This window comes from Triticum aestivum, chromosome 4A (genome assembly GCF_018294505.1).
Source record: "Triticum aestivum cultivar Chinese Spring chromosome 4A, IWGSC CS RefSeq v2.1, whole genome shotgun sequence".
In the NCBI taxonomy this organism is placed as follows: Eukaryota; Viridiplantae; Streptophyta; class Magnoliopsida; order Poales; family Poaceae; genus Triticum; species Triticum aestivum.
Window position 1 is genome coordinate 632,191,081 of NC_057803.1, and position 24,896 is coordinate 632,215,976.

The 24,896-nt window shown below is 45.5% G+C and overlaps 1 protein-coding gene across 1 annotated transcript; it reads left to right on the top strand.

The window, feature by feature from the left end:
- Positions 1–9: 9 nt before the first annotated feature.
- Positions 10–19,605, top strand: LOC123084149 (uncharacterized). The gene is made up of 4 exons (XM_044505905.1): positions 10–152; positions 16,969–17,193; positions 18,024–18,181; positions 18,516–19,605. Exons 1-4 carry the CDS (start codon positions 10–12, stop codon positions 18,554–18,556), a joined length of 567 nt encoding a protein of 188 aa, XP_044361840.1. The 3' UTR covers positions 18,557–19,605.
- Positions 19,606–24,896: the final 5,291 nt, after the last annotated feature.

The window sequence follows — 24,896 nt, forward strand, 5'->3', positions numbered from 1 at the left end:
GCCCGCGGCATGGTGGCGCGCGCTCTGTTCAGCGGCGGGGGAACCAGATGGTGGCGTGCCGGCGAGCAAGGCGGGGGTCTGCGGTGCGGCGTCCGCGGGTGGTTCGACTTCGGGCGGAGGCGTGCTGGCGCGAATCCGCCCAGGTCTGGCAGGTTGGCGGCGGTTAATTTTTTTGGTTAGAAACAAAGAGTCCTTAACAGACTCACCGCGATTCTGAGACGTAAGATCGTAGGCTGTTACTTACTCGGATGTGGTTCTAGCCCACGTCTCCCTACCCAATCGCGCCTACATATTGGAGGTGTCGGCAACCCTAGCTGCCACCCGAGATCAGATCACATCTACTCTGCCTCCGCGCATATTGCCCACCGTCATTCCACTCGCTTGTGCTCCTGTCGGCGATCCCATCCCGTCGACTGTGTGCACAGCTTTAGGGGAGAGCAGGCCTCCGGAACTCTTCCCTTTGCGATCCTGCACCGAGATAAGGGCAATTAGGTTTTTGGGGAGCGTCTCCTATGCGTCTGCTCACCGCCATTCTTCTACGTCCACCACTTTGTATAATTTCTGGTCGCCTTCATCATCAACAAGTCCACTGGCGCCGAAAAACTTGCCGCCAAGTAGAAGGCCACCACCACCACCGCTGTCGTCGTGGTTTTAACCTGGCCTAGTGGATGATATAACTCGTTTATCCCGCTCCTATTTCTATTTGTGTTGGCCGTATTAGCTATTTATGTAGAAGTTTTTGCTATATGCATAGTACAATATGTGATTAATACTGTCCATGCCGGTCATGATTTATATATATATGGATTAATTGAATCGAAAAATTACTGATATACTCAATAGACATCTCCAAGCTTGCGTGCCTTATGATGCGACTAAGGGCCTGTTCGGTAGCTCGCCAGCTCCCAGCTTCCACAAATCCGCAAGGGAAGCTGGCCCGAACGGCCCAGCTCCAGGAAGCTGGCTTCCTAGATCGAAGCAACATCGACGTACAAAAACTTGGAGCCGCAGTTTTGTCGATCCCAGAAGCTGGATTCCTGGAGTTAGCGTTATTTACAATCGGATGCCACCGCGAAGTGCCTCACGTACCAGTTCGTTATGTTTCCCTCCGATCTGGGCCAAGCCCATCCTCTCTCGTCCTGTTTCACACCGATCCTACCTATTGAGCCGATTGGGCTCTAGCCCGCTCAGGCAGGCCGGCCTGCTAGCGTGACGTGAAGCCGAAGTGATCGAGCCGAACGGTTTTCCATCGATCCCGATTCGTGGAAGAAGCTAGCGATCGAAAACAGAAGCTGGATTTGAGGATTTCCTGGAGCCAGGGAGTTACCGAACAGGCCCTAAAAGGGGCAACAATAGTGGTTCACTTATATTACCATGGAATCTAGGCACTTGAGAAGTTGTAATACAATATTACCATATTGGAGTTACCATATGCTACCAACTGTGTGAAGCTATCATTGCAATTGGATCCTAGAAAGCATGATGCAAAATACAGCTAGAAGTCCAGAACTACTATAGTTGTTAGTTGAACCGTCAATTAGGTAAGTTTAGAAAATTTCTTCCGTGACGCAACCAAAAAAAAAGAATTCTGAAGATTGCTTCCCCCCAAACCTATCCACACCATTCCTTATATGAATTATGGGCTTGCTTTAGCGTTCTAGCAGCAGCGAGTGTCCGATCCAAAAAATCTTTCTTGGAGGCCAGCTAAGCTATCGGGTCCGGTGTTTCTGCCTGGCACAAATGCACAATTCAGAGCAGGTATGCAAAATTCAAGAAAACAAACACAAGACTCAGAGCAAAGACGCACAATTCAAGAAAAAAACGCACAATTGACCCCCCCCCCCCCCCCCCCCACACACACACACAGACACAGACACACGCACACTCACAATTGCCCGCCAGAATTTAGAGTTCTTGACAGGTCGGAAGTAAGTGAACGAGAGAAGCAACATGGTTCCCACGGGCTTTGTTAATCATCAACAAGCGGAGACGGCCAAAGTGAATTCAGTCAGAACTGGATGCATGAAAATTCCCACAAAGCCTTTCTCGACCGTGAGTTGCTCGCCCGGAGTTCCACGGACGCTACTCAGTCACTCACAGAACACACGCAGAGCGAGCCGGTGGACAGGCCGATTGTCTCGCACCAGTGGCTCCTACAGTAATCTTATCCTCAATTCTGGTACGACTTGGTGAATTGGATGCATTGCACGTATTCCCGGTGCTTCCCATTGCCACATCTATGTATGTCAAGTTTTAGCACCACACTCTCCAGACTTTCAAGCAACTCTAACCTAAGCACATGTTGAACTATCAGTTCGATCCTCAAGTGCAGCAATTGCTGGAAGTTTCGTATTTATACAAATAGAATGACTGTCACCACGAAGTAATTGTACTGTCCTTCCCACATTCGTTACATCTCTAAATGATACTATTACTTTATATCTAGATAATTTTATTGCCCACTTTACTCCCAAAGATAGGACTAGTACAATCGAACTTCTGCATACACCACATAAAGTTAGAATAAAGGTATATAGTCGTTGTTGCCTTGGAACACCTATTTTCTTTGCTCATGGAACAAGCCGTTTGCATTCTTTAAGAACGTTCTCATAATGCCTTTTATTTTTGCAAAATGATTATTGAGACATATGGACAACTATAAACTTAAGAGGCTGGTTTGCGACGCTGAATGTTGAACACTTAAACACATGCCTGAAAGTCAAAAGGATTGGAGATTTGGAGTTGAGGGTGCGCTAATAGAGGACTTAAAATGCAATACATCCACCGTTCAAGTTTACAAGTCCTCTCAAATTTTGAGACCAAAATTGATTAGCAATTTGCTATAACTCAGAATTTATTTGTCAAAATTAGGCTCAAAATCGGAGTGGAAAATTGTCAAAATTGATTAGAAATTTGTCATAACTCAGATTTTATTTGTCGAAATTAGGCTCAAAATTTCTCATAACCCAGAATTTTCAGCCAAGGCAAAGTATTTTCCCACATAGTGCGATAAATTTTGAAGAATTTTTTTTATGCAAAAGAGTGAGTGGGAGGACAGTGCAGCTCGACGAGGTTATAGATTCTTTGTCATCAGGTCAAAGGGAGAAATGCTAGGAGTAGTTCCAGAATTTCCTACTACGAACTGATGCAGAAGCCTCTACATGAGATATAGAGACTTCGGACGACCTTACAGCTGAACTATATAGGTTAGGCCAAACTCATGCAAACCTTCATGGTATGCAAACGAGATATTGTTGCAACAATGAACCTATAATATACAATAAAGCGTTCATGGGCGCTAACTCCGGAAATGGCTAAAGTGTACAACGTCGGCGGCGATGCGCCCGCATATTCGGGGAGGCCCCTGGTTCTCATGTGCGGCTGTGAGTTCAATATGTACTAAGAAAACATATACAACTAGAAATTACAAGTGAGACTTCTTCGCTTGGGGTGGCGGCGAATCCAAGGTATAACACAAATTCCTTTATGTTTGTAATTAGGTATATTAATCTCATAACAGTATACACATGCAGAGAGGATACACTTGCAACACATGGATATGAGTCGATCTAGTGAAGCTTTATGTAAAACAATTGGCAATTGTTGGACTGCTACTATCGATGACTGAGAGAGAAGGTAGATGACGCACTTATAGACGCGTGAGAGAAGCAATTCCAGCTCAACAAGAAGCAAGTCCAAAGCAACGAGATGTAAGCCCAAAGAACAAAAAACTAAAAAGCGTGCTACACTCTTTGCCACTGTGATGATTTGGTTAATACTCCTTGAATCAACATCAACAATTCTCCTTGTGAGAGCTTTGCACAAATGATGTTTTTAATTTAGGCGACGACGAGTAAAGCTATATAGTATGTAGTGTTTATACGTTTTATGCTATGTAGTGTCTGACTGAGAAATGTATTCTTTAATTATGTTATGATGATGCTGATGTGGTAGCATTGTTGAATTATGCAATTAACTAGTTTAAATTAGTGTTCAAAATGAACTTGTGTCCAAAAACTTATATTTGTTTTTTACGGGATCTGTTAGCTGAAAAAAAGTATAACCCCTCAACTGTTTTGACTTTTGGAATAGCAGAGGTCTATCTGACTTGGCTAAACGTAGATTCCTGGCTAAGACAACGGTAGAGCAACATTTAGACTTTATTGCGCTTTTGGAAACTAGACGAGATAATAACTTCACCTCACAGTTCCTTGGAACTCTTTCCGGTGGAATTGATTTTGATTGGCATGTCTTACCTCCTAGAGGAAGATCTGGTGGGATCTTGCTACGGGTTCGGTGTGCAACACTCGAGGTGCCTAATGTGGTCAGGGGAGACTTTACGGTCAAATTTTGGGTGAGATCCAAATTGGATGGATTCCGATGGTCTCTTGTGGCTGTATATGGAGCAGCACAACCTAAATTCAAACCAGATTTTTTAGCCGAGTTAGTGCGGATTTGTGGCGATGAATCCTTGCCTATCCTAGTCAGTGGGGATTTTAATATAATTCGGAGGAGAGAGGAAAAAACAATGACAATTTTGATAGACGATGGTCTATGATGTTCAACATGATTGTCGAGAGTCTTAATTTGAGAGAAATTGAGGTCATCGGTAGACAATTTACTTGGGCCAGTTTGTTGCCCATTCTGACTTATTAGAAGTTGGATAGGGTACTCGCCAGTGTGGAACGGGAACAAAAGTACCCTTTGGTGTCGGTTCATGCGATGCGTAGAGGGATCTCAGATCATACACCTCTTTGGGAGAGGCTACCCATGTCGCGAATAAGAATGATTTCTCTTTCAAACTAAGCTAGTTCGAGAAAGAAAACTTTCTGGAGATCATTGCACGCGAATGGGCAAAACTTGTTAGCGGTAGAACTAGCATTAAGAGATGGCAAAATAAGATCAGACATCTGAGATAGTTTTTGCGAGGTTGGGCCAGAAATGGAGTGGGATATACAAGCAAGAGAAAGAACGCCTTACTCATTTAATTGAGACTTTAGATTTAAAAGCCGAAAGCAATCTTCTTACGATTACTGAGCAACACTCCAAGTCCGAAGCTGAGCAAGGCTTACGCGCTCTTCTTAGAGAAGAAGAGCTCAAGTGGGCACTGCGCGCTAAAGTGCTTAAGGTTGTCTAAGGGGACGATAATACAGAATTCTTCCATATGGTTGCGAATGGTAAACATAGGAAGAAGAAAATCATACAGCTCGAACAGGACGAGGGGACAATTCTAGGGCACGAGAATTCGAAAGCACATATCTCTAATTACTATAAAAAACTTTTTGGGCATCCGGAAGCAAGCATGGTGGCCCTAGATGAATCTGGTTTTGGAGATATACCTGAACTTTAGGTAGAGGAGAATGATATTCTATCTGCACCATTTACTGAGAAGGAGGTTTTGAATGCCATCTCACAAATGAAACTGAATAAACCACCGGGACCAAATGGGTTTCCAGCTGAATTTTATAATAAATGTTGTCATATTATTAAGAATGATCTTATGCCTATGTTTCATGACTTCTTTAGTGGCCATCTCGAGCTGTTTCATCTTAATTTTGGCCTCATTACGCGGTTACCCAAAAAAGAAGAAGCGATTCGGATTGAACAATTTAGGCCAATATGTCTTCTTAATGTGAGTTTCAAAATTTTCACAAAGGTTGGTACCAATAGATTGACACAAATTGCTCATTTAGTGGTACAACCGAGTCAAACAGCGTTCATGCCAGGGCGACACATACTTGAAGGGGTTGTCGTGCTGCATGAAACACTTCATGAAATCCATTCGAAGAAGCTAGATGGGGTTATCTTCAAAGGGGATTTTGAGAAGGCATATGATAAAGTTAAATGGCCTTTCCTTCAGCAGGCAATGCACATGAAAGGATTTAGTGAGGCTTGGCGGAGCCAAGTGGGCTCTCAAGTCCAGAATGATAGTGTCGGAATCAAGATTAATGATGATATCGGTCATTAATTTCAGACACATAAGGGTTTGAGACAAGGAGATTCCATGTTTCCTCTCTTATTTAATATAGAGGCCGATATGTTGGTCATTCTTATTGGCAGAGCCAAACAGCATGGTCAGGTGAAGGGTTTAGTTCCTCATTTGGTCGATGGAGGAGTCTCCATCTTGCAGTACGCTGACGACACCGTCTTATTCATTCATGGAACATGACATTGCTAAAGCGCGCAATATGAAACTTATATTGTGCCTCTTTGAACAATTGTCTGGACTAAACATAAACTTTCACAAAAGTGAGTTGTTCTGCTTTGGGGTGGCTAAAGACGAACAAGACACATATAGACAACTGTTCGGGTGTGAATTAGGGTCGTTACCATTTAGTTATTTGGGCACACCAATTCACCACCGTAAGTTGTCTAATAAAGAATGGAAGTGTATCGAAGATGGAATTGAGAAAAAGCTGAGCTGCTGGAAGGGTAAGCTTATGTCTTATGGAGGTCGGCTAGTGCTGATTAATTCGGTATTGACGAGTATGCCGATGTTCCTACTCTCTTTCTTCGAAATCCCTAAAGGGGTATGAAAGCGACTTGATTTCTTCAGATCTCGTTTCTTCTGGCAGTCAGATGAGGCCAAAAGGAAATACCGACTGGCGCGATGGGACATCCTTTGCCGGCCAAAAGACCAGGGAGGTCTTGGTATTGAGAACTTAGAAATCAAGAATAAATGCCTTATGAGCAAGTGGCTCTACAGGCTGGAGACAGAGCCGGAGGGCATATGGGCACAACTTTTGTGCAATAAATACTTGAAGTCGAAAACGCTAGCTCATGTTACCATGAGACCCACTGACTCGTCATTCTGGAAAGGGCTTATGAGAGTGAAGGATTTATTCTTTCGTAGGGTCAAATTCTTGGTTGGTAATGGGACGTCAACAAGATTTTGGAGGATACGTGGTTAGGAGCAACACCCCTGGCCCCTTTATAATATTGTACAATGCAATGAGGATTACGCAGGTACCGTGTTCCAAACAATCCCCTTGAATATCCAGTTCAGGCATGCGTTAGTTGGTGAGCGATGGACTGCTTGGTTGCACTTGGTTTGGAGATTGATAGATGTTCAACTTTCCGACCAGCCGGATTCGACACAATGGACATTAGCTAAGAATGGAGTTTTCACGGTGAAATCTTTTTACATAGATTTGATTAATTCCGGCCCAATCTCGAGATCGTTGCATATTTGGAAGATTAAGGTTCCCTTGCGTATTAAAAATTTTATGTGGTTTGTCCACAAGCAAGTAATACTCACTAAGGACAACTTAATCAAGAGGCGATGGGTAGGTAGTTCACGTTGTTGTTTTTGTGATCATGATGAAACAATACAACACTCATTCCTTGAATGCCTTCTCGCTAAATTGCTTTGGAGAACTATCCATATTGCCTTCAATATTAATCCCCCAGCTAACATCGAAAAGTTGTTTGGAACGTGGTTAGCTGGGGTTGAACATGTTACTGCTGCTCGTATTCGGATTGGAATATGTGCGCTTTTGTGGGCTATATGAAACTGTAGGAATGATTTGATTTTTAACAGACAACACACTTTAACTTTCTTGCAGGTTATCTTCAGAGCTACCGCTTGGATCCGTACGTGGTCCTTACTCACTCCTACGGACTCCAGGGCGCCTTTGGTTACTGGGTGCAACCAATGGGAAATGGTATCATGGGTTATATTCAACCTGTTCGGATGGCGGTCGCATAACAGGATAGGAGTCTAGGGAGTTTATCCTCTTTTTTGCCTTACCGGTTGTGATTCTGGGCATGTACTTTTCTTTTCTTTTTCTTTGCTCCGCTTGCGAGCTGTAATACCTTTTATGACTTTGTGATACTTCGAAACCTTTTAATAAGATGGTTGCATGCATCATTATGATGCAGAGGCCGGGGGCACGCCTCCCTTTAAAAAAACTGTTTTGACTTTTTAGGATAGGGAGACGATTTGATGGATTAAGTGTAGGGGTCTGCTAGAGCCTAGAGATGCTCTGTCGTATATATAGTTGTTGTTTCATTGATACACCTATTTTCTTTGCTCACGGTACAACCTGTTTGCATTCTTCTAAGAACATTTTTTTGGGGAAAACGATCATTGATACATGCGGACAACTATAAACTTATGGTAATGTTCCCTGGCAAACGTTAGTTGGAAACAGGTGGCCTTTCAAAAGTTTTTTACGACATTTTTAGTTGTGTGTGGGACGGAAGTTTCCTCATAGCAGCATGTCATTTTCTGGGAAGATGTCTCTCTGGAAAAACTGCCACCCCACACATAACTAAAAATGCCATCAAAATGTCCGTAAATGCCACCCCCTCATGGCGAACATTTACCAGATAAGAGGATGCTAAACTTAAGATACTGTTTACAACACTGAATGTAAACACATGCATGTAAGTCAAAAGGTTTGATAATTTGGAGCTAAGAGTCGGCTTACATGCAATACTTCCGTGTCCATGTTTACTAATCACCTCGAATTTTAAGCTCAAAATTGATCAGAAATTTGACTAACATATTTCTCCAATCATATACTTTTGTGGCATACATCAGAATTTATTAGTAAAAATTAGGCTCAAAATTGGAGGGGAAATTATAAACTCAAGTGGGTGAAGTATGAAACATGATTTGTACACTTACATGTACCTTTCTCTTCCATGTGCTTAGCTTATAGCGTAGCAGCCAATAATATATACCTCCTATAACAAATTATAGTGCATATTAAAGTCGAGGACTCCTGACCAAACAAATAAAATTATATGTTGAACATGGGCAAAGGTGGCACATGAACGGCGTATGAGGCACAGAAGGTGCATCCCAACTAACGGTAACCTAACAAAAGTTGTGATCTCTTGCACTATGTCGAAGTTGTGCATGCCCACCTACATCTTGAACCATAGACATGCAAGTTATTCAACTATGTCGGCTAGACAGACGATTGCACATACTCCCGATGCATCCCATTGCTACACCCAAGTACGACATCAAGCTTTGATGCTACACTGTCCTGATCAACTCTCATTGAAGCACACGATGAAGTACTAACTCGATCGCTCAAGTGTGGTAGTTGTGGAAAGTCTTGTATTTATAGGAAGAGAACAGGTGATACCATGAAGTAATTGTGTTGTCCTTACACATGTTCATTACGTTGTTGGATGGTACTTGTACTTTATAGTTAGAAAAAAATTGGCGTGCGGTTCAATATTTGTATTTTTTGGCTCCAAATATTTTAGAGAAAACTATATTTTTCGTCCCTTAATTTTTGGCCGAGTCTACTCTTAACTTTTCAAACTGGACAAGTATGGTTCCTTGACTCAACAAAAACAGTTTTCGTGCTAACTCACTGTGGTTTTGATCGGTCAGCGCCCACATGGCAATCTCTTCCTCTCTCATCCTAGCTCTGGTCAGCATTTCGTCCAGCAATTGACATGCGTGTGTCCCGGCACTGGCACCGGAGGCAACTGGAGGCGTAATTGCAGGGCAGCGGCAGCATGGAGCGCCACGAGCGGGTGTCCAGGCACCCCCTTATCAGCACCGTAGGTTCAGATTCCGGCGCCTAGGGATATATACCAGGTACTGTAGCAAGCATTTGATTAGGAGGTGCTAACCACGGGCGGCTGGGCACATTTCATATAAAGCTGTGCCTAGTCTGGCACTGTGCCTCGTAGGTTGATTCCCCCTACTAACCGAGGCACTGTAGCAGATTCCACAACCCTTTCTCTTATGTCTTCTCTCACTCATAGGACACAGCCTCGGCAAATTTTTGTGTTTTGACCCTTTTTTGAAACCTATTCGAGATTTGATCCTAGTTTGAAAAAAATTCAAGATCTGACCCTTTTGCTACCGTCAGAGTCCATGGCGGTAGGGTCTAACAGCCTACCGCCAGGGACTTTGATGGTAGGAAACATCGCTACCGCCAACCGGGCTGGCGGTAGCCTGCACAACCCTATCGTCAGGGTGCTTGGCGGTAGGCACGAGCACACACTGTGTTCAATACTTAGGAGGTTTTTGGCGGTAGGGCATGCAACCCTACCGCCAGGGATAATACACTACCGCCATGGTCCCTGGCGGTAGCAAAAGGGTCAGATCTCGAAAAAAATTCAAACTAGGATCAAATCTCGAATAGGTTTTAAAAAAGGGTCAAAACACGAAATTTAGCCCACAGCCTCTCTCCTCACTTTCTCTGACACACGGGCTAACAAAAAGAAAGGATATCCTCACGCTTCTTCTTTCTCCCTTCACAGGACCTTCGACGCTCTCTCTCTCTCTTGTGAAAAACAACTCTTTTTCTCTCCTCTCGGTCCTGTCTCTTCTCTCTCTGACAGCCTCTGTCTCTCTCCTTCCATTCCAAAAAAATGATGTCTCTCCTCATCTTTCGCCTCTCTCTTCACTCAAAAAGGAATAGAGGAAAAGATATAAAAAAACGACATGACACACTGTGTGAACGAGTTGACAAAACAGCTTGGTTTCTACTCAAAGGTATCTCATGTCATGCCGCTGGGCGCATGCACTCGTCTTTGTGCTGTCACTTCAACGAGCACCGCGTGGGCTGCAAGACCTCGTGCCAGGCCTAGTCCTGCCAGCTCTGTCTCACCTCCGGCCGCTCTTTGTCTCCTTAAATAAAGCCTGCTAATTAGCCTGGCACGGCAAAGTATTTGCACATGTAATGTAACTAGCACGAATCTTGTACTCGGCTAACGGACCAGATAACCGGGTGTCGGGCCCGACACCCGGATTCCATCACACCTTTTCGCCACGGAGCTAGGGGCATGATGACGGGCCGGAGGGGAGCTCTCCTTGGTAGCTGCTGACCAGCAGCACGAGGTCGTTTGGGTGGCTTTGCGGCAGTGCGCATGGCTGCCTGCGCGTGGCAAACCATGAGAGTACCGAAGTTCTACAGCTGAACTCTCAACGAGGAAAGTTTAGAAAATTTCTTGGGTCACGCAACAAAAAAAAAGGAAACTGAAGAATTCTGAAGATTGCTTCGCCCAAACCTATACACACCGAAACTCGTCAGAATTCTCGGCTTGTTTTAGCACTCTAGCAGCGGCGACGTGTCTGATCTAAAAAGTGTTGCTTGGAGGCCAGCTATAAGCTCTCTGGTCGGGTGTTTTTCGCGGGCGCAAAACCACAATTCAGAGCATAGACGCATAATTCAGGAAAAGAAGTACAAAATTCAGAGCAAAGACGCATAATTTAGGCAAGAAAATGCACAATTGAAACCCCCTGTCACCGGTTGGAATTCAGAGTTCTTCTCAGGTTCGAAGAAAATCAAGGCAAGAGATGGCATGGTTTCCATGGGCTTTCTTGAACAATTAACAGGCGGATACGACCAAAGAGAAGTTAGTGAGAACTGGATGCACAAAAATCCCCACGACGTCTCGCGCACCCGCCAGCTGCTCGCTCGGAGCTCCACAGACACTACTCCGATACACACAGAACACGCGCAGAGCGCGGGGGCAGACAGGCTGACTCTCGTACCAACCGCTCCTAATTGCTCTGCTCCTCAGTCACGGAGCAGCTTAGTGAATTGAACGCATTGCACGTATTCCCTGTGCCTCCCATTACCACCCCTATGGACGTCAGGTTTTAGTGCCACACTGTAACTGCGAAGCAACTCTAACCCAAGCACACGTTGAACTATCAATTCGATGCTCAAGTGCACCAATTGTTGGAAGCCTCGTATATTTATTGAAAGAGAATGAGCGGCATCGTGAAGTAACTGTACTGGGTGTCCTTCACACATTCGTTGCATCACTAAATGGTGGAGTACTAGTACTTTAGACGAATCACAATGGATAGTAACTTAGACTAGTAACATGCATATGTTACTAGTCTATGTTACTACCTCTATAGTGCAGATTAACATATGTGTAGTGTCATGCAACACTTCATTTATTAGGTTATAGACTCCTCTTGTCTTGGTATGTGTGATGTTACAGTAACTAGCTATGTTAGCACATGCCTCTCTTTCCTCATTAATTACTCGCCACATCACCTGTTTTGCCTAGAAATGTGTGATGTTACCACCTATGTTACTCTCACTATGAGTAGTCTTATAGTTGGATAATTTGAGTGCCCAGTTTACTCCAAGATATAGGACTAGTACGATCAAACTTTACATACACCAATCAAACCAAAATTATAATAAAGGTAGTAATAGCGTCTCTAGCAGATCCGCTAAAAGCTAGTACATTTGAGAGATCTTTTTTATGTTCAAGGAGTTAAACACTAGCTAGCAAATCATCTGAATACATTACTCACCAAAAATGTGACTTTGTTTCCCTCAAAAAGCTATTATTTGGACTGGATTTGGTCCAAGGAGTAAACTCTGAGCATCTTTGGGGAGGCCGCGCCGCACCGCCGCCCCCGTCATCGCCTGAGAGCCCCTGACGCCCTCCTGCAGCCCCATCATCCATTCCTCCACCTTCTCCTTTGTCATCGGCGCCAGTTTCGATCGAATCTGCTGTCTTGGCTGCCGCCTTGGCCGAGCTCCCCGCAGCTACCGTCAGCTCGGCCTTGAGCCGGTGTCGGATCTGTCCGCAAATTGTACAACGCCGGCAGCAATGCGCCTGAATATCCGGCGAGGCCCCCGTTGCTCATGTGTGGCCGCAAGTACCCCGTATTAAAAAACCCGGTACACACCTAGGAATTACAAGCGAAACTTCTTTCAGTTGTGGTGGCGGCGAAGGCAAGATATAACACAGATCCCTTTATGTTTGTAATTAGGTATATTAATCCTGTAGCTCATAACATTATAGACACGTAGAGAAGATACACTTGCAACAGGTGGAAATGAGTCGATCTCGTGAAGCTTTACGTAAACCAATTGCTTGACCATACTACCGATCAGTGAGAGAGAAGCTAGATGATGTGATCATACACGCATGAGAGAAACAAGTCCAAATCAACAAGATGCAACCAAAGAAAATAATGAAAAACGTTTGCTTTACATTCCTTGTCGCTATAATGATCAAGTTTCGTACTCCCAGCATCAACAGTTCTTGTTGTGAAAGCCATTGCACTGATGATGTTTTTAATTTGGGCGACGGCGAGTAGAGATAGATAATATGTACTGTTTATATTTTTATTATCCTATGTATAGTGTTCAATGTAGTGTTACTGTACTAAGCAATGTATTCCTTAATTATGCTATGTATGGTGCTAATGTGGTAGCGTTGTTGAATTATGCAATTAACTAGTTTAAATTAGTGTTTGAAATGAGCTTGCGTACAAAAACTTAATTAGTGTGTGTGGTTGCGGCTGTGAGGTCGCAAGTGCTCAATTTCGAAAATTGAACACAATGATAGATTTAGTTATGCAGAAACATGACCAGACAAACCATGGGAGTCCGGAAATACTACGGCTGAATGGTCGATGAGGCAAGTACAGAAAAATTCTTCAGTGACACACTTAAAAGAAAAAAAACTGAAGAATTTTGAAGATTGCTTCGCCCAAACCTATCCACACCATTCCTAATCGGAATTCTGGGCTTGCTTTAGCATTGTAGCAGCAGTGACGTGTCCCATCTAAAAAATTATTGCTTGGAAGCCAGCTAAGCCCTCGGGTCGGGTGTTTTTGCTGGGCGCAAACCCACAATTCAAAGCAGAGACGCATAATTCAGAAAAACTAACGCAAAATTCAGAGCAAACACGCATAATTCAGGCAAACAAACACACAATTGAACATAGTTCTTCTCAGGTCAGAAGCGAATGAGCCCAACATAACGCATGGTTCCATGGGCTTTCTTGAACCATCAACTGACGGAGACGACAAAAGAGAATTCAGAGCGAACTGGATGCACAAAAATCACCACAATGTCTTTCCCAGCTGCCAGCTGCTTGCCCCGATCTCCGGGGACGCTACTCTATCACACACAGAGCATGCGCAGAATGCCCGGGCGGACAGGCTGATTGTCTCGCAGCAACTGCTCCTACAATGCTTAGTGAATTGGACACATTGCACGTATTCCCTGTGCGTCCCATTGCTCCGCCCACACCTATGTACGTCAAGTTTTGGTGCCAACACTGTCCGAACATCGAAGCAACTCTAACCCAATCACATGTTGAATTATCAATTCAATCCTCAAGTGCAGCAATTGTTGGAAGTCTCGTATTTATAGAAAGAAAATGGGTGGCACTGTGGAGTCATTGTGCTGTCCTTCCCACATTCGTTACATCTCTAAATGGTATTACTATACTAGTACATTATGGCTAGATAATTTTGCTTCCGGTTTCACCTGGAAGATAGGCCTAGTTAGTACGGTTGAACTTCTGCATATACACCAATCAAGAAGTTAGAATAAATGTAGTAATAACATCTCTAGCAGATCCACTACAAGCTATATTTGAGATAATCTTTTCATTTAAGGAGTTAAGCGCTAGCTAGCAAATTCTCTAAATACATAACTCACAAAAACTACGACTTTGTTTCCCTCAAAAAGCTATCATTTGGACTAAATTTGCTCCAAAGAGTAAACTTTTAAGCATATTTGGGGAGGCCGCGCCGCCCATCTCGGCTCCGAGCCGAGCCGCACCGCTACCTCTGCCGTCATCGCCGGAGAGCTCCTGATGCCCTCCTCCAGCCCTGTCATTCATTCCTCCACCTTCTCCTTTGTCGCCGGTACTGGTTTTGGCCGGATCCGTCGTCGCCGCCACCGCCATTGCAAAGTTTCAATCCGTCGCTTCCGAGCCCCGATTTAGCCAGGAATGGAGCCGCATGAGGTTAGGGAAGCAAATGGGGCTCCGGGCGCGAGCCCACACCGGCCAGCGGAGCCGTAGTGGCCCTTCTTTACCGCCGACGTGGCCGAGCTCCCCGCAACTCCCGTTCACTCGGCCTTGAGCCCCCCACCCCTGGCATACGCACTCTGGCGAGTCATCGCGCTGTAACAGCGCCTATGTCAGATATGTCCACAAAGTGTACAACACCGGCGGCGATGCTCCGGCAAATCCAGCGAGCTTCCTGGCAAAAATTTAACCCCTCTTAAGTGTACGGGATCGGATCTGCTAGCTGAGCAAAAATGTAACCCTCAATTTTTGGAACGAGATCCTCTGACGTGCTTCGATCTAGTGCTGAGGGACGTTGTTCGCGTGTCACCATTCGCTAGCCATCCGACAGCAGCAGGTGGAAACCAGGGAAACAGAGCCAAGAAGCAGCAAGAAGCAATCAGCCCAGAAGAGATGCGACCCAGTTCAAAAGAAAACACCCATCCTCGTTCGCTCGCCATCGCCATGACCCTGCCTAACCCTAGCGCTGCTGCGGGAGATTGAGCGACCGCCGCTGCCATTGCTGCACCAGCGCGGGAGTGCGGCCGCCGCCGCCGTCTATGTCACCGCAAGAGGGAGAGCTGCTGGCAACGCCATGGTCACCGCCACCGCATGGCTGCACCACGTTGTCGAGCTCGCGGTCGCTGCGGCAGGCGCCAAGTGAGCGCCGCGTTGCTGAGCGCAAGCAACCGCAGATGAAGGCCGGCCAACACAAGCCTGGAGTGCGATGCGGCCGATGCAATCGATGACTATGTCCGCATTGGTGAAGACACAATCTTTGACTCTGTTCGATGATTCACCAAAACAATGATCGTTGTCTTTGGCTCGAAGTACTTGAGAGCACCAACCGAGGAATACATCCAGAGGCTGATGACTAAGAATGAAGCAAGATGATGGCCAGGGATGCTTGGATAAGTTGACTATGTGCACTGGACATGGAAGAATTGTCCTGCAGGGTGGAAGGGTTAGTACAAAGGCCACTGCAATGATCCAATGATCACTCTTGAGGCAGTTGCATCGAAGGATCTTTGGCTATGCCATTCATTTTTTGGTTTGCCTGGCTCTCACAATGACTTGAATGTGTTGTCGAGACCACCTCTGTTTTCTAGGCTTATTATAGGTGATGCTCCTGATTGCAACTACTCGGTCAACGGGCACAACTACTTGATGGATTACTACCTTGTGGATGGCATCTATCCACAATGGGCCACCTTAGTCAAAACAATTCCACGTCCAAAAGGTAACAAAAAACATTCACTTTGCCCAACGTCAAGAAGCTACTAGGAAATATCTTGAGAGAGCGTTCAGTGTACTTCAAAAGCGCTTTGAAATTGTCCGTGGTCCTGCCGAGTACCGGAACTCCAAGGTTCTATGGTGGATCATGACTTGTTGCATCATCTTGCATGACATGATCATTGAAGACAAGAGAGATATGCCTGAGAACTTTCGATACACTACCAATGGGACTCCGGTTGAGCCAGAGTATGATACGAACAAGATCTTGACATTCTTTGAGGAGCATCGCAAGATCGAGAATCGTCAAGTTCATTCTCAGCTCCAACAGATCTTGTTGAGCATCATTGCCAACGTCTTAGCGAGTCCTAGTTGTTCTATCGCGTGCTACTTTGCTACATTTCAACCATTCGGCGTGTTCAAATTTGAATAATTTGCATTGTAAACTTTGAATTCGGTCTGTAAACTATATTGGTGATTTGCACGAACATTCAAATTTATGTTTAGTTTCTACTCCCTCCGTTCCTAAATACTTGTCTTTCTAAGCATTTCAACAAGTGACTACATACGGAGCAAAATGAGTGAATCTACACTCTAAAAAATGTCTACATACATCCGTATGTAGTAGTCATTTGAAATGTCTAGAAAGACAAATATTTAGGACGGAGGGAGTATATGTGTGCTAATATGTAGTTGCACTTTATACTAGAAAGGCAAAATTTAGAAAAACAAAATTTTACTCCGTTAAATATAGGGGATTGGTTAGGTCCGGCCAAAACTTAGTGAAGTATTATACTCCACTAAGCGTTTACTCGCCGAATACTCCACTATTTTGAGGAGACCGGTTAGTGTTGCCCTTAGGGGCTGATATTTGTATAAAGGCCTCTACTTTTCTTAGGCCTCGTTTGGTAGGAGAGGATCGAAGGGGTTTTGAAGGGAATTTCCTCGCGTGGCCCAGAAACCCTGCAAAACCTCGAGGGCCCATTTGGTACACGGGGTTTCGGCGGCCCAACCCCCACTGACCCCCTCCAACATCCTCCTTTCCACGCGGTTCAGAGCCCTCGAGGGGGGACGCGCGGATTTGGGGAGGAAACGACACCGCGCCGCCGCCCGCTCACAGTGCCGCCACCCGACTCCTCCTCAACGCGCCACCGACCAACTCATCGACGCCTACGTACCTCCTCCGCCGGCTTCTCCCCGATGGTAAGCCCTCGCCTCGTCTCCCCCTCTTTCCCCTCGTCGTTCAGGTTTCTTCCATCCACCCGTCCATGGCTGCCGCCTGGTCTTCCTCGGCGAGCTCGCCAAGCACGCCGTCTCCGAGGGCACCAGGGCCGTCACCAAGTTCACCTCCTCCTAGACTGATGACATATTGTTGGTTTCTGTATCTGCACTGTTGACTCTGCCTATCTATCTGCAGGTAGTGGTAGTAGTACGTGTCGTTGATTTTTTACTTGGTGACTGAATTGATCTCTGCTATGCACATTAGGTTTATCATGGAGCGGATGTAGTAGTAGCTTCAGACTTGGCTCCGACGGTGCTCTGTAGTTAGGTGATGGTGTGTGCTCTGACCATGTTATCTTACTGCAAGATTTTTGCTGGAATTCATGTTCTTGGATAAATCAGAAGTGGCATATGCAACTGAATTATGTCGCTCTTAAGTCTTAACTAGCAAATGTCCTACCTAGCAAATGTGCAGATGTTTGCTGATTACTGTGTAGAAAACTGTTAGCAATGTAGTACTATTTTGGCCATTAGTCTTTTTTCCGAACCATGCATGTATGAGAGCTGATAAAGGTACAAAAGAGGTTGATCTAGAGGATACACTACACTCATGTTCTTATTTGACAGCCTGTCGCTTGGATTCTTGTTTGGGTGGATGAGTTGCCTCCATCTTTAGATGCTTACTAATGGTTGTTCATGTTCTAGAATTGTCTCGGTTTCCCTGTTCCAAGTTCCAACTGGTGGAATACATCTTTTTGAAGAAGTAATTGTGTGTTACTGATTCAATTTGGCTGCTGCGACGTAAAGAGCAGGTTGTGGCAGATATATTGTTCACCCTGCTTCATCCAGGCTGCTTCTGGAACTGTGGGAAGAATGGAAGACTTGGCTGCTTGTGAGACGATGGGCTGGCTGAGTCCGAGCAGTGAACTACTAGGAAGAGGAACCCATAAGCATCTAGATGGATGGAGAGGTTAGTGGGATTAACTTAATTAGTACTCAAGTCCCAGCATTTGCATGATGTGCTCATATACACCCACACGTATGTTCCATCCATATAAAAGGATTCAGATATAGTTGCATGAAAGTGTAGTACATGATTTGACTGAGATCCGATTTGGGGAACTCAAAGTGTTTGTTCATAGTTGTGGTCTGACATTGATATATTGTTCTCTGCAACTACTGTATTGGACTAGAGAGGAGATGTTATTCTAAAAAACATCACTCCTCTGGGTGCCTTATTTTTGTTCAGTAGTTTTTTTTTCCTTGTTTGAGTGTCGCTTTGCTAATTTTGTCTCTATTTGCAGGCTATCATCTGAGCAGTCATCCATTACCCAGCTTAAGCTAATACAGGTTACACTCCAAACAGACCTGGCAAGTGATTGTCTCTCTGTAGATATTATATAGGCAATATTCTGCCAAAGCTTAGAAAATATATATTATCCCAAGTTTGGTGTATATTCATTTTTATTTGCATTCGTTTATGTTGATAATTACGGTCAGATGCTCGTTTAGTTGCACATGTTTGTCTTGAGGAATCGTGCTTATAAACATTCTTTATACCTTGTATTGTACAAGTCGTCATCAGTCACTCGATTGATTAGGTGGATGTTTGTTTCTAGTGATCCAGTCTGAATGATTATGTATCATCTTACATGCCTGTTCCGAGTTTTCCTTTGCCTGAATCATAATCAATTAACGGATAAGATCTTACACAGTTTGTTTCTTGTTCTGTATCCTATTCCAAGTTGGTCTGTACTGCTTTTGTTGGAGAAGACATGAAGATGCAGTACTACTATGGAAATGTCTAACTTTTTGCCAATAAGATTGTAGTTCTCATATGATTCTCTTGCTGCTATTGAGTGATCCTTCATATTGTGGCTGTATGTGTTCTCTGGTTTATAAAGGTCATAGTGATTATTTTTGTGGAGTCCCCCTTGTTAGTTTATTTTTTCAGGTTACATCCTCAACTAAGATTTGGTAAGTAGCCATATCCTATCTTCTCGGCAAATACTCGACCGATTCTTTTTGCCATTCACCTGAGAAAGGCGCATTAATACTAACCTCTTGCTATGATCTTGAATTTTTGCAGTGCAAGTGGCGGACATTTAGCTAGTGGTACATGCCTTGCCGAGCTCCCCGACGGATAGTGCCTGACTTGCAAGCACGTCGGAGGCTTTGTCCACGGTCTTGCAGTGGACGATATTATTTGGTCGGCAATGATAAAGTTTTCCCACAATGGCTGCCAGAGCGAGTCATCTAGCACGAGCTTGACGATCACCACCGTGCTTCTACACTTCTGTAGCAACATGATTAGTTTTACGTGTGGATTCTACCTGTAGCAAGTTTTTCTATTATGATGTTGTTTTGCTTGTAAAGATTGGATTTTTGGATGTCTTGCACCGTCGTAAATCAATATGCAAACCCTGCGTATCAAACAACACTTCTATACAAAAAGGATTGTGGCTAGAGGGGGATTGGGAATTCAGGAGATTTGAGAGGATTGGGTGGAAGAGAGGGATTCACTGAATCCCCTCAAATCCCCACCCCCTTTGGGGTTGGAAACCCCCCTCTACCAAACAAGGCCTTAGGGGTTGGGCAAGTCACTGCAGTCGTGCATTGACCTCAAGTTGAACACTCTGACACCCACCTCCTGTTTGTCATTGGGTTTTGGCAAGTCTCTTACTGTTGGGTTTATGTGTATGCTTCTTGTTGATTCTTCCGAGCATTTACTTATTCCTCCGCTGCAAGCGTTAGGCATCCTTGATCCTACGAAACTGTGACACACCATGTGTTCGACAAAATGCTATTACACCAGCAGTGACATGAAGCCACTGACCCACCATCTGTTCGACACAATGCTACTCCCTCTAGTGTCAAAAACACTCTGATATTATGAGACGGAGGGAATACTACACTGACAGTGACATAAAGCTACCTGCATCCGCCGTCACCCAGGAATCGACTCCGTGTGCATCCTCATTGCCATCGTGCTCAATGAGGAGATGGGTGCGCTGGCCGACCAGGAAGACATCTCCAAGCTGGTGTGCCTTATGATGCAACCAGAAGGGGGCAAGAGTAGTGGATCACTCATATTACCATGGAATGTAGGCACTCGAGGAGTTGTAAATTGTAATACACTGTCCCATATAATTGGGGCTACCCTATGCTACTAACTTTGTGAAGCTATCATTGCCATGGGATCCTGGAAAGCATGATGCAATATACAGACCCAGTCAAGAGCTTGAGGACAGTCTTCGCAACACCAAATTCTTCAGTCATGGAGTTTGGTATGCCATTTTGATGTCACGTTGGTCATAAAATTGGAGCAGGGGAAGTGAGAAAATTATAGTAGGTGCATCCACTTGTTTGATGACACAGTATTTGGGTTGATTCAAAACTTTGACAAGCATCCGAACAATGGATGAAATGCTGGCTATGCATACATTATGGAGGATGCCTCGGAAACACTTGTTGCTGTCGGTTTTCCTTGAATGGCTACAGGTCCGAGGCTCATCATGTGGCCAACTTTTTCACTGGAAGAAAATTGCAGAAAAAGACATCATGCTAATGCGGATGGATTTACATGATCATGTATGTGCATTCTACTCCAACCAGCAGTCCAAGCCACATACTACACCGATGATATTAGAGGTAAAGAAGCGGGAGCCACTAATTAACGAGCGCTTCTTCAGGAGTCTCGCAACGATCAGCGCCACTTGGCGCACTCTCAGCCATTCGCCACATGTCGCGCTCTGGACGCTCCCTCCGAATTTTGTTTTTCTTTTATTTTTCCACATTTCGGCTATTTAAACGGGGTTTTTTGACATTTTGGTTTCCCACCGGTATTCCTTAGCTTTCGACCAAAAAAAAAATTCAGAATTTTTTTTGAGTGAAAAAACACGTTTCTTTTTTTCCCTTTTGCGAGAGTCACGGTTTTCCTTCCGCGAAAGTCACGGTTTTGCTTTCGCGAGAGTCACGGCTATGCCTCTCAGAAACGAAAAAAAAACGTGTTTTCTGTTTTCTTTTTTCTTTTGCGAGAGTCACGGTTTTGCTTCCATGAGAGGCACGGTTTTATTTTCGCGAGAGTCACGGCCGTGCCTTTCGGAAGGGAAAAAACGCATTTTTTATTTTTTTCCCTTTGCAAGAGTCACGGTTTTGCTTCCGCGAGAGGCACGGTTGTGCTTTCGCGAGAGTCGCGGCCGTGCCTCTCGGAGACGAAAATAAAACGTGTTTCCTGTTTTTTTCTTCCTTTCGTGAGAGTCACGGTTTTGCTTCCGCGAAAGGTATGGTTGTACTTTCGCGAGAGTCACGGCCGTGCCTCTCGAAAAGAGAAAAACACGTTTTTTTTCATTTCGTGAGAGTCACGGTTTTGCTTCCGCGAGAGGCACGGGTGTGCTTTCACGAGAGTCACGGTTGTGCCTCTCGGAAACGAAAAAAAACTCTTTTTCTGGTTTTTTTCCTTTCGCGAGAGTCACGGCCGTGCCTCTTTCGGAAAGGGAAAAAAATCCGTGCTCCCGGTTCGGTTTTTTCATCCGGTTTTTCTGGCCGGCTTCTTTTGTGAAAAAAAGTACATCAAAACCTATCAACATGGGATCTAGATTTGAAGATCTCGACGCGAGGAATCCAACGGTAAAAGCGGGTTGAGATTTGGATGCACGGTTTGAGAGATAAAACATTTTGAATAAATGGATCTACGAAAAAAAGAAAAACTCCTAGGTTGCGACAAATGGCGCGTTGCATGTGCACCACTTGTCGCAACCTAAGGTGTTGGAGCGATCTTTACAACAAGTACTCCTCAACTAGTGATTTCGTAAAGAAGCAACGTGGGACATTTAATTGAAAAAACAACATGGGGTTTCTGTATATGTGAGTCAACGCACGCACTGCTGCTGGGCAGCCCAATATGGTAACATAAAAAATAAATCCTTTTGCAACTGAGCGGGCTGGCCAAGGCCGGAGCACACGTACTGCTGCTGGCAGCCCAATACGGGGACGGGAAACAAATCGGACTAAAATCACACCCCAAAAAATAGTATCACCTCTGAAATGGTACGGGAGAAAATAAGTCTATACGGTGGATCAAAAATCAGTGAAACACACCTCACTTTATAAGCAGGTAGGTCGATATATATTAGCTCTAAAGTAAGTGTCATCCACTTTAATTATGAACTATGCTGTTAAACCACTATGCATAATTATGCGCAATGTGGTTTAAATCTAGTTTCCGATTTGGGTTTCGAATGAGATGTTTGTGCATAATTTGAATTTAAAAGGTTAAACTTAAGGGTTCAGTTAGCTCCACACATTTTTAACTCTTCATATTTGAGGAGTTATGATTTTAGGAGATATCTGAGGGAGAATATTTCAATGATTCGATTAGAGACTCCCTTGGAGTGAAGGCAAAAGTATTGTTGATGATGCATTGGAGCGCCCATTTTCTTTGCTCGCCGCACAACATTTTCAAGAACATCATCATTTTTTTCATTACCAAACGATTATTGAAACTTGTACTAGGACTAGAAAGTTAAGAGGCTGAATTGAGGCATTGAAAAGTTAAACGCTAAAGCGAGGGACATGTAAGGCGGGCGTGCTCCTTCAGCTCGTCATCTCAAGCTTCCCCTCTTCTCGGTTCATCTGTTCTCCTCCACTCCGTTGCTCCCCTTCCCACTCCACCATTCCCATCAGAATCCCGCTCCCGAATTCGCCGGAGTCCCCGCGGAATCCTCCCAGCTCCACCCTCCCGGAGCTCGATTTGTTCCCTGGACCCGCCGGCTCGGCCGCCTCTTCGCTCCGCAGATCCGCGCCCTCCCCGGTGATTCGACTCGCATGAGCTCGGATAGGTATCAGTCCTCTTTTAATTTTGCTGCTGATGCCGGGTCGCAGTCTCCGAAAGAGGTGGTACCGCCTGACAGTTTGCTGCTCGCAGCTCGCTGCTGGGCGATGAAAATCTGTCATTTCCGCTGAGAATATGATACAAACCGAATAACACAACCTCGCATACCACTACTCGATCAGAACTGATGCTCGCGGCCCTTCTACCTTTGCAACACTCCGTATGGCAGCTTCTACTAGTGTTAGCCAGGCCAACGTAATTTCTTCTATTTTCCTAACAGCCGGTGTGCTTGTACTTGTGATTCTTGATTTGCAACACTCCATATACCACTATTCTGCTACCATTATGTGCTTGTGATTCAAATTCCTTCTACCTATTTTCCTAACAGCCGGTGTTAAGTTTAGATTTCTCTGGTCCAGATACCTGACACTGACAGTGATGCCCAATTAACTATGAGTATATGCACACTCTTGTCCACCAAATCAGACAGCTGGCCAGTTTTGCCAATCCTTGTCTCAGTCGCTTTGAATTCTAAATTTCTATTCCTGAAAGTCATCGTCGGTGTGCTATCTCACATCTAAGAAGCTATAAATAGCGTAGATCCCTTTTTGGAACGAAGGCTCAAGTAGAGCCCGGCTTTGATTTAACAAAGCCATTAACCGGCCAGGATTACACAAGGCCACCAAGCATGAGCGACCGAAAGATACATGGGAGTTGACCGAGCAACTTACAACGCAACGCACACTACTGCACACCAAGAAAATACACGAGAAAGTCCTGCAAGTAATGTCGAAGCCCGCTGCACCCCGGGACCAAAGACAGGAAAACAAAGAAACATCGAGGTTCAGTCAGTAGCATGGAGGCACCGGGGGTCGCCTGACCACGGAGCATCGGACAAAACGAGCACCTGTCTTCCAACACCGAAGAGGAACCCTATCCTCTCGCCTAGGCTCGAAGGCGCCGCACCATCGGATCGTTGGGAGCTCACCTGAGAGCTAGAGCAGGCGCCGGCCGACACACTAGAGCAAGTAAACTATCGGTCCTCGCCACACCAAAGACACACCACATCCGCTACACTGCCACCTTCCTTGTACACCGAGAAACAGAAGGAAAGCTGCCGGGAGGATCGTCGAAGAAGCAATGCAGAGCACCAGGGAAGAAAGTTGGAAGCACCAGGTGCCGCTCCAGTGTCCGCACAAGGGAAGAGGCTTCTGCGGTGCGCGTCGTGGGGCTGTCAACGGGAAGAGGAACCCTATCCCCCTCCAACCCGGCTCAGGAGCAGAGCCACCATGACACACCACGACCTTGCCGCCGCAGAGCATTACTCCGTCAAGGCATACACCTGCAGGAACACACACCCTACACAAAAAAATCACCCCTTGGGCTCGCCGCCGACAGGCGCTCTCCAACCTCACAACCACTCTCCCGAAGAACCAGAGAGCCCCAGGCGGCGTCTCCAAGGAGAGAACGACGCGCATGGCGCCGCCGCCGCCCAACCCGGGACGGGTTTTGGGCTTTCACCCGGGATCTGGGACGGGGGTGGAAAAAAATAGGTCCTCAGCGGCGCCTCCAGGGAGGAAAACCACACGCGCACGCGCCGTGGCCGGAGAACCGGCCAAGGGATTACCCCAGACGCAATCCTATACCACCATCACCCCGCCAGCACCGGATCTGATAGCCAAAGCCACAGATTGAACACCGCCAGAGGGGGGAGTGGAGCAGAGGAGGAGAGAAGCACGACCTTCAGATCTGGAGTGGAAGAAGCCCACACCACGACCACCTCCTGCCGGCTCCTCGCTGCCCAAGCTGCCGAGGAGGCCGTCCGCCGCATCCCGCGCCCGCGACCTGCCGC

Coding starts and splice junctions, on each gene's coding strand:
- LOC123084149 (XM_044505905.1), top strand. CDS start 10: ATGGTGGCGCGCGCTCTGTTCAGCGGCGGGGGAACCAGATGGTGGCGT. Junction 17,194..18,023: donor CCGCCGGCTTCTCCCCGATG/GTAAGCCCTCGC, acceptor CGTAAAGAGCAG/GTTGTGGCAGATATATTGTT. Junction 18,182..18,515: donor GCATCTAGATGGATGGAGAG/GTTAGTGGGATT, acceptor CTCTATTTGCAG/GCTATCATCTGAGCAGTCAT.